Raw genomic sequence first — 10,284 nt, forward strand, 5'->3', positions numbered from 1 at the left:
TGTGATGACCTTTATTTTGGATGTCAATTAAATATGCTGTTCAGTATCAAAAATAGAGAAAATGTTTTCACTTCCAATGAAACGCACGGAAAAGCACCAAAAACAAAGAAGATGACAAATTTGTAGTCGGCTTCGAAGAGGTATTAAATTTTACAAATAAATATTTATTTCATGTAAATGTAGTTCGGGCCTGGTAAGAACTCAAAATAAACTGTTCTTAACCTCGGTGGAGCGATAATATTTACTAAAATGGTGATTTGAGGTATGGCCAAAATATGTTCAACATAATCAGATGTGGACATATTTTGGACCACCTGTCAGATCCATCTCTCCAGTTCCTTCTAAAGGGAGAAAATATTCATGCCAATGTAATGTACTCTAAAAACAGATAAATAGAATAAGTTGGGAGTCCCCAACTTGGGACTTCCCATGATCTGGGCTGTTATACGTTTATTTAACAATGAGATTGTTGTGGGTTCGATTTGTTCTAACAACTTTTCGCCAAGTTAAAAATTTCGATTCGATTTGTATCCTGACAGCTTTTCGACAAGATGAAATTTTCAGGTGTTTAGTCATCCAGTTGTCCTTCTCGGCAATCAGTAGATGACTGAGACAATGTGTTATCTAATGTATGTTTGACAATTTACGTATCATTCAAATTACTTTATTTTTGATGGCCTTTCCAATCATTACAATATGTGTAGAACGCCTTTATATTTAGCAAAATCACTAGACATTCTCACTTCTATGAAGCATTACGAAATTTATGCATGGTGACTGACGTCATGTAAAAAAATACACGTTTTGCGTAACATTTTTTATGAAACATGATACAACAATGCGTAGAACTGGCAATTGCAGCAAAATTTTATCGTTGTTTACCGTTACGTAATTTTTAAGCGTTCCCTGCCTCAAAAAGTGAATAGAAAAGATGTAAACTTCACGTAGTTTTAACTATGTTGAAATTTTTGCTGAGGTGACTTTCATTTCATCAATCAATTGAAGTTTAATTTGGTGGGCCAAAATATGTGCTCTTGGTGGTCCAAAATAAAATCAGGTGGTCCAAAATAGAAGCCCGAGATCCTTCAGGAGTTTTGATATTTCTTGTATTTACTACAACAATTTTGAGTTCTGTTTGGCCTTTTCCGACAGAAAACATGTTGATCTACGTAATGCCTACTAAAATTATCCATATTTTGAAGTGAGAACTTTCTTTTTTCGCTGAATTGTTCATCCACTTCCTAAAGGGGTCCAAAATACCTCCCTTACCCTACCAGAAAGATACAGGTCCGTGTCATTTTAAGACTCAATTTTTCCTTCTTCATTGTGTGCTAGATGGTAGTACCATTTTGTCTTGTTGTAGGTTATTCTTTTGGCCAAGACTGGACTGCTCGAAGAACGGCAGGTCGGCGTAGCTTACTTGAATCCAACAGATGAAGTTCCTGCTTCGAAATGACGTCTGCAGGTAGCTATTTCTTCATAACTAACTCAGTTCTAAAATGGTAGAAGAGATAATAGCCCACCTAACTCCATAAATAGGCGGCCGTATAGTTTAGTATTATATTTATAACAATCACTGTTAAAATAAAGATATAGTTTGAAAAACACAACACTTTTCCAATCTGCATGATTTTGTACTCACCGAATTTGTCACAATATGTTGACATTCCTCACTTGCATCACGGAACACAAAAACATTTCCAAAAACCAATGCGCTTTATATTCAATTAAAGAAATTATTAAACCCAGATTTGGAGATGGATCAGCCTCTTTCTAAAATCTCCTTCAAAAGGCCAGCGGCGACCCGAATTACCCCACATTAGGTTGGGACATTTAGAGTCATCCGGGAGGGACCTGATCTGTACGTTTGTTCTTTCAAATTATACTTCGCGCTTAATCCCACTTTTATTCAACAAACGCTGACTATCACGATAATGTCAAAGATCGTGACCAGACCGGAGGTAGAACCAACCATGCCCCCCCAATAATCCACATAACAATTTCATGAACAGGTGAAAATAGATTTTTTTTTGGCATGACTCAGCGAAAGCAAGAACATGCCAAAAATATCTGAGTTCGATTTCCGGTTCGTCTATGATATTTCCATATCTTAGTGCCACACGAAATACAAATTCAAAATGACTATTGAGCAAGTGAAGCCTTTCAGATAATAATTGAGGAAGAACGCGTTGAACACACAAGCTGAGAAGCCGGCTCTGTGCCACTTGGGACGTTTCCCGGTCGGTCCAGGAACTTTTCATGAAGGAAATTTCCTTGAATTTCTTGGGCATAGAGTATCTTCGCCACACTATATACACATGCAAAATTGCCATCGGCAGAGGAAGCTACCAGGTAATAACAGTGGATGTGCTTATAGAACTAAGTAGGCTTTGTTCCAGTTGGGATGTAACGCCAAGAAAAGAACTAATATGTTACTACACAATGAATTACACAATGAAGAATTATTGAAGATACTATCGTATCGTTGAATACATAGCGCACATTTTTTTTCTAATGCTGCTTGAAATGAGTTTGGCTCCGTTATGCGCTCTAGCGTCTGAGCCTATCCAATTCATAGTTGCATTATTACAATAGTGTATTTTTATATCGTGCTCTATTGTAGTGTCAGCATTTTGCAAGCTTCTAGAAATGCCCCTTCCAGAAGTTTCTAGAAGCTAAACATAAACATTAGGATGGCCCAGTAAAAAAACTAGGGTGGCCCAATTTGACAGAATTGTTTTGTACTTGAATTTTAATAGGTAACTAGCTGACCCGACGTGGCTAGCCACCTTCGTTGAGAGTTTTTACAATTCCGAGAATTGCCATAATGGCTTAAAACTATTTTATACTACCTGACCTGACGCTAGCCACGTTAGCTAGGAAAAGATTGTTTTTAAAATTCCAGTTACTTTTTTTCACTGCAACACATTTTATATAAACATCTGTCGATTCATAAAATATTGCTGAATCTACTGCTCGTACGCTTTTATAGAAGGAGAAGTAGAAAGGAGAGTTCCAGAGATTTCTAGAATGTTCAGCTATTTCCTTGGCTATTTCAGTAAAGTTCTCCAGAATGATTCTCTCTTGAACGTTTAATGTAATTTAATGTAATTTTAGAAGGTCTATTTTATATTTTTAAATGAACGCTCACCAACTCTTCGAACATTCTCGGCTTAAAATATATGTTCTAGAAAATTTCGGTAGGTTCATTTTCTTATTCTTTTTGCTGCTTCTAACGCTTCAACAGCTTCTACAAAGTTCCAGGTATTTCAAGCAGTTTGATGTTCTAGAATATTTTAGGATTTTTTTGAACGTTCAGTAGCTGCCAGAAATATCTCATAAACTTTATGAATTGGGTTGTTCCAGAACATCCTTGAAGGGAATTTTCTTTTTTTTTCTGGAACGATCAGTCACTTTTTGTAAATTTAAAAAGTTGCATCAGTTTCCTAGTCTTGTTTTTGGGACGTCCAGAAGAACTGGTTGTTCGAGTCCGTATGAAGTTGATCATCAATATTAACTTCTTTTCTCGATCATCCTAGATAGCTGTGTAGTGTCGGTAGCGATTGTCTCAATTGGCTAAGAATAACACTACGGATCGCCTGTTCCGGTGGTAAGAATCCACCAACAGGTGACCCCTAATTCATGGTGTGATGCGGCTTTATGCTTACCGTGCCTAGGAATGAATGGCTAGGGGGGTCTAATAAAAACCTAACCGCTAACGGAGCCTGTGGAGTACCAGGGCGCCCTCCACAGCATGTAGCCCTTACTGCGCTAGCCGGAGCAATGGTGCAGTGGACCTTGTGTTTCTCCGAGTCAATCAGCTGCCCTTCTTTAGTATCACTTGAGGCTAAATAAGGGCGGGATTATGAAGATGTTGTTAATTAGTTTAAATTTTCACCTATATGGTTTCGCATTATGCGATTTACACAGTGCATTCTGTGTATCCTCGCCTTTGGCGTTTTCCAATCGATACCAATTTGGTTTTATTGTTGCTGTTGTTGCGAAGAGTTTAATCTTATCTAGTTTGGGTAGTGGCTACGGTTAGGATAGCTTAGATCAATCTTCAGCATAAAAGAACAGCAACGATCAATCTTTGCAGACTTATGCAAAATGGTACAGCCCAAGTGGCCTTGGTACAAGAACCTTACTTTCGTAAGGGAAATTTCTATCTAGGAAACCTTGTGAACCCGGTTTTTGCTACTTTCAGTAAACATGAAATGGAAAACTCGCGAGTCATGCCTCGAGCCTGTGTGCTTGTCAACAACGCAATAGTTGCTACACTCATCTCTGAACTAACCACCAGAGATGTATGTGCTATCACAATTGATGTATCTGTTGGAAACCTCAACAGGAAATACGTCTATTGTTCGGTTTATTTGCCGCATGATGAACCATCCCCTACGGATGCTTTCAAACACGTCATCGAATACTGTACTTCAAAAGGCCTTCCGCTAATTGTTGGCAGTGATGCTAATGCTCACCATATCATTGGGGCAGCTCAGACATTAACTTGAGAGGCTCCAGTTAGATGAAATACTTAAGTAGTACAGATATTGCATTACTTAACATAGGCAACCGCCCAACTTTCATGGTATCTGCTAGAGAGGAAGTGTTAGATATAACGCTATGCTCTAGCAGAATTAGTCACGAGCTGACCAATTGGCATGTGTCAGATGAAGAATCTTTATCTGACCATCGCTATATCTTTTTTGAACATTTAAATGTTACTTCGCAAACATTGCGTTTCAGGAATCCTCGGTCAACAAACTGGGATCTTTATACTGATTTGGTTGCAGCCAAATTTCATGGATATTCACCATCAATTGACACTCCAAGTGATTTAGATGATGCCGTTGATACTACAACGACCTTCATCATGGAAGCTTTTGAAGAAGCATGCCCTCTACGGTCTGTGAAGATCACAAGAGGAACCCCTTGGTGGAACTCTGATCTGGCGAAACTCAGGAAACAATGTAGAAAGAGTTGGAACAGACGACGTTCGGCTGGTCCGGAGGCTTTCAGGTCGGCTCGCAAGGCCTACAGGAAAGCTCTCCGGTCTGCTTAACGATCCGGCTGGAAAAACCTTTGTGCAAATGTTTCCAGCTTAAGTGAAGCCAGTCGGTTAAACAAAATCCTTGCGAAATCTAAGGATTTCCGGGTGAACGAACTTCGTTTGCCAAATGGCGATCTGACTTCCTCTGATGAGGAAGTTCTGGAATGCTTATTCAGCACACACTTCCCTGGATATGCGGATACATCTTCAGATGAACCTGATGTCTTTTCTTGCAGTTATGATTCTTTAGCTTTGGCTCGGAGCACTGTAACTATAGAATCGATTGAGTGTGCTCTTTAGCTTTGCTCCTTTCAAATCTCCTGGGACAGATTTCGCATCAGAAGGATTTTGATTATTTCAAACATGTTTTGAAAAAACTGCTTGTTTTCAGTTTTGCTACAGGCTATATTCCCAAATCCTGGCGGGATATTACTGTAAAGTTTATTCCAAATGTGGGTCGTGCGTCGTATGAAGAAGCAAAGAGTTTCAGACCTATCAGTTTGACCTCTTTTCTTCTGAAATGCTTAGAACGCATTGTGGATCATCACATCCGTGATGTTCATCTGGCCAACGTGCCTCTTCATGTGAATCAACATGCCTACCAATCTGGTAAGTCCACTGTGACTCTTTTACACAAGGTTGTTTACGATATCGAGAAAGCATTCGCTCAAAAGCAGTCTTGTCTGGGTGTTTTCTTAGACATCGAGGGTGCCTTTGACAACGTGCCTTTCTATGCCATATTGGAAGCCGCACGGAATCATGGTATATCTCCAATGATTTCCAATTGGATTCACCAAATGCTCAAAAACCGATATCTCTTCTCGACATTGCGTCTAGCAGGGTTTAGGAAATTGAGTGTTTGTGGATGCCCCCAAGAGGGAGTCTTATCACCGCTTTTGTGGAATCTCGTAGCAGATACGGTTTTGAGGCAACTCAATAATAGCGGTTTTCCTACTTTTGGTTTTGCAGACGACTACCTAACATTGTTAGTTGGTATGTGCATCACCACCCTTTTCGACCTGATGCAAAGCGTCCTTCAGGTAGTTGAGGGTTGGTGTCGCCAATATGGCCTATCGGTTAATCCGAGTAAAACATCTATTGTTCTTTTCACGGAAAGGCGAAACCATAATGGCGTTCGACCTTTGCGTCTCTTTGATTCTGAAATTGATGTGACTGAACAGGTAAAATACGTTGGAGTCATTCTTGATTCCAAGCTTTCCTGAACACCTCACATTGAGTTCAGAATCAAGAAAGCTTGTATGGCCTTCGGGCAATGCCGGCGAACCTTTGGTACAACTTGGGGTCTAAAACCCAAGTATATCAAATGGATTTACACAACTGTGGTTCGGCCAATATTGGCTTATGGATGTCTTGTGTGGTGGCAAAAGGGCGAAGTGAGAACGGTCCAATCAAAATTAGGCCATCTCCAAAGGATGTGCTTAATGGCGATGTCTGGAGCGTTCTCTTCAACTCCCACGGCAGCGCTCGAAGGTCTCTTTGACGTTGCCCCACTACACATTCATCTCAAACAAGAAGCACTTTCTTGCACTTACCGTCTACGGGTACTCGGTCTACTAGAGGAAACTCCTGTGAACCGCACATCAACACACACCTCGTTGTTTTCACTTTTGGTGAATTGGGACAAAATTGTTCTTGCTCCAAGTGATCTTACAATTGCTTGTAATTTTCCGTATAGGACATTTTCCACGAAATTCCCTTCCCGGGAAGAGTGGACATCTGGATATTTGGAAAGAAGTATTTCAGACGGCATCGTATGTTACACTGATGGCTCCCTTCTCGAAGGTCGAGCAGGTGCTGGTGTTTATTCTCGTGAGCTAAGGCTGTATCTGTCTTACTCACTTGGTAGATACTGCACCGTTTTTCAGGCCGAAATCTTTGCTCTTATGTGCGGAGTGCAATCAGCACTTCAGCAGCACGTAATGGGCAAAGTAATATACTTCTGTTCAGATAGCCTGGCAGCTATTAAAGCACTTGCTTCGGCCAACTCCAGGTCGAAGGTAGTTATCGCTTGTCGAACTCAAATCGAGGAGCTGAATTCAGCAAACGCTGTTCACCTTGTATGGGTACCTGGCTATTCTTCCATCCCTGGAATGAATTGGCTGATGAGTTAGCTCGCACTGGAGCATCACATGACCTCATTGGCCCTGAGCCAGCTATTCCGATATCGAAGTGTTGGGTAAAGCTTCAGATTCACACTTGGGCTGCCACTCAACACAGACAATAGGGGTAGGCGGGGCATTATGGACACCCTAAGGTTTTTGCCAACTTTACCTGGCAAGATGTCAAAAAAGTTTAGTTTTTCGATACATTTATCCTTTTAAAGTCTACTAGCTGTACCCGGCAAACTTTGTCTTGCCTACTGCGTTTTTTGACGTTTCAAGTTTCAAGCCAAGACCAAGTCCCCGGTCAAAATGTATGGAAGATCGATTTTCAAAAACTCGCAATTTTCCCATGTTTTTTGTCTCATAAACCTTCCTTGGGTGAAAACCAACAGAACAAAACTTAGACGACCAAAATCGGTCCTTCCGTTCGCAAGTTATGCGCGGTCCCACGTATGCCACTGCATTTTTATATATATATATATATAGATTTAGCATCTATTGCATAAGAATGCTCACGAAGAAAAATGATTTATCCACTTCAAAAAATGTTACGAAAAATGTTAGTTTTTCATGACCGTCTTCAAGCATACGGGGCAGAATGGACACCCCCATGGGGCAATATGGACACCATGAGACTTTTACGAATTTCGTACATTATTTACACCTATAAAGTCATTTCATTACAAAACAACTATTATGGATGAATAATACGCCGAAGTAGTTCATTTTTGTTCAGTTAATTTAAATTCAGGCTGTTTTGGATAAAGCTTTGTTTTTGTCGGCATGTACAGCTGTGCCTAGAACAACTATTTTCCACTGCTGTCGTTTTTTGACCAATTTGTTTCACCCTATGTCTACTATAGTGAACATTTAACCGGAAATGTACTGAAATCGAAGAATTTGGTTGGTTTGTGATTTAGCCTATATATTTCCCTTGCCCGTTCTTTCAAAAAGGTGAATGTCCATTTTGCCCCGGCAGCAGAAGATATTTCCAAACTTCATTTTTGATATAATAAAGAAGAAAATATAAACATGTTAAGCATGTAGATACAGCAAAACTACTTGCATGTGTTCTAGAAATATCAGGTTTCAATCGACCTGCAATAAATTAATTACTAAATCTTATTTTAGATGGTGTGAAAATTATAATTTCCATGCACAAAAAACGGAGGACGCAACTTTTTCGTGTAAAATCAAGTATAATTTTAATTTCGAATGTTTATTTCCTGAAACTACGTTTTAGACAAATGGACTATATTCTCCATTCATTAAAAGTTCAAAAAAGTTCGCATATTTCAAAATATTGAGGGTGTCCATTCTGCCCCGGGTGTCCATAATGCCCCGCCTACCCCTACTGGAATAGTTTGGAGTCATGTCGTCAAACCAAATTGTATTGCACTGAGCCATCTCCAAGGGTGGCAAAGTATCTTACAAATCTGTCAAAGCAGAATTGCAGAATTCTGGTCAAAGCATTGACTGGCCACTGCCGCCGACTCAGCTATCACATGGCGAATATTCAGCAAGCTGATTCATTTGCATGTGATAGCTGTGAATCCGATTATGGAACTTCATATCATTTGCTATGTAACTGTCCAGTTTTTGCGCAACTGCGTTCCCAAGTATTCGGTAAACAATTATTAAGTGAAACTGACTTCAGAGACCTGAATATTCAGGATATTCTGTTGTTCTTAACCCGCTGTGGTAAAGAGATATAGGCTCTCTTTCGCTTTATGCGTTATTACAGTGCCCTTTTCAGGGCGCTGTTTGAACCCATTGTGGTACGCTTGTGCTTTAGTACCCTCTTCCAGGGTATTTTTCCTATTTCCCTACCTGTCCCTATCCCCATTCAAATCCTTTTTCCTTCCTTTTCCCTCAGGTAGATGATGAAATAGGCTGTTATTTTGGCGATGGCACAAATGTCCCAAATGGAGGATAACGTGCCTCTGGAGCCGGCCTTCTGATACCTGATACGGTAGCGACAACTGTAATTCAAAGTACTGAGCCCTCTCGGATAAAAGATAAAAGGTACATACCCTTCGAACAGCTGCGTCATCCGGTCCTCCTCCAGTCCGCCGAGAATTTTAAACTTTCGCAGATTGCAAACGTGCGTTTTCTCGTACTTCCCGAACTTGATCTTCGTCACAATGGCCGGCCGCTCCAACTTCAGCACCAGGAACTGCGGCGGGCTGTTCGTATTGGACGACCATCGCGATGTTTGGTTGGTGGGATTATCTTCACGAATGTTTCTGAAATGGCGTAAGAAATCGAAAGTGAGAGTCCATCATCGATTCGAAAGTGCATTGGCACTTGTTAGCATCAGCGAGGCGATATGTTATCACAACAAATCCGACATTGGTGACAAGGACACGACGCGGCGCGGAATGCAGTTCACACTAGGGTAGAGTGGTAAATTTTCATCTTGTTTGCAAAATCATAAACAAGATTATCAATGGAACTATCTTGAACATCAAAGCTTTTTGAAAACCCGTTTATGAACGTTTTCACTTCCTGGCCAAAGTTAGGTCCCGCTACCCTGTTCGTTCAATACAAAAGTGCACTTGCGGCCAATTACCGATAGTGGACTCCCATGAGCTTGCGAATATCGTATATTTCGCGTCAGATAAATATAATTCAACACTAGCAAGCATCATCCACCATTCGTTGATCCAAACAGTGGCATTTCATGGCAGATAAAACAGCGAAAGTCGCTGCTGCTAAATTTAAACCCCTTTCGCGGTTCGACGCAGACCCAAACCTAATGCGACATTTTTGTTGTCGGCTTGAAGCGCTCGAAATACACAACTACGGCCGGTAATTCTTCCGGGAATACACGGTCCCACCCAGGCACTACCAGAAATTTTACTTACTCGGGCAAATAGGACGAGGAGTAGCTGGAATATTTGTAGATTTCGTACTCGAGCTTCTTGATGTCGGTGATTCCTCCAGCCATTTTTGATAGAATTTTGATGATGACTGATCGAGACGAGGGCGAACGCGACTGGCAAAGTGACAAACAGCACGCAGCAACGAAAAACAGGCGTCGAAAGCGGACCAGAAGAGGAATGACGACGAAAAAAGAATGAGTGAAAAGGCGTGTTGATGAACGAA

General features: G+C 40.7%; 1 protein-coding gene across 2 annotated transcripts in view; it reads right to left on the reverse strand.

Annotated features, from left to right (window-relative positions):
* Positions 1-10,207, reverse strand: part of LOC109420811 (muskelin-like) — a 39,168-nt gene extending 28,961 nt beyond the window's left edge. The window contains exons 1-2 of one of the 2 annotated variants that reach the window (XM_062852330.1): positions 10,044-10,207; positions 9,210-9,422 (exon numbers count right to left, since the gene is read on the reverse strand). In XM_062852330.1, coding sequence (XP_062708314.1) covers positions 9,210-9,422; positions 10,044-10,126 — 296 coding nt within the window. In that variant the 5' untranslated portion in view covers positions 10,127-10,207. The remainder of the gene's footprint in view (positions 1-9,209; positions 9,423-10,043) is intronic. The other variant, XM_019695258.3, reaches the window with a different exon arrangement.
* Between the last annotated feature and the right edge of the window lie 77 nt (positions 10,208-10,284).

The sequence above is a fragment of the Aedes albopictus genome, chromosome 2 (genome assembly GCF_035046485.1).
Source record: "Aedes albopictus strain Foshan chromosome 2, AalbF5, whole genome shotgun sequence".
Classification (NCBI taxonomy): Eukaryota; Metazoa; Arthropoda; class Insecta; order Diptera; family Culicidae; genus Aedes; species Aedes albopictus.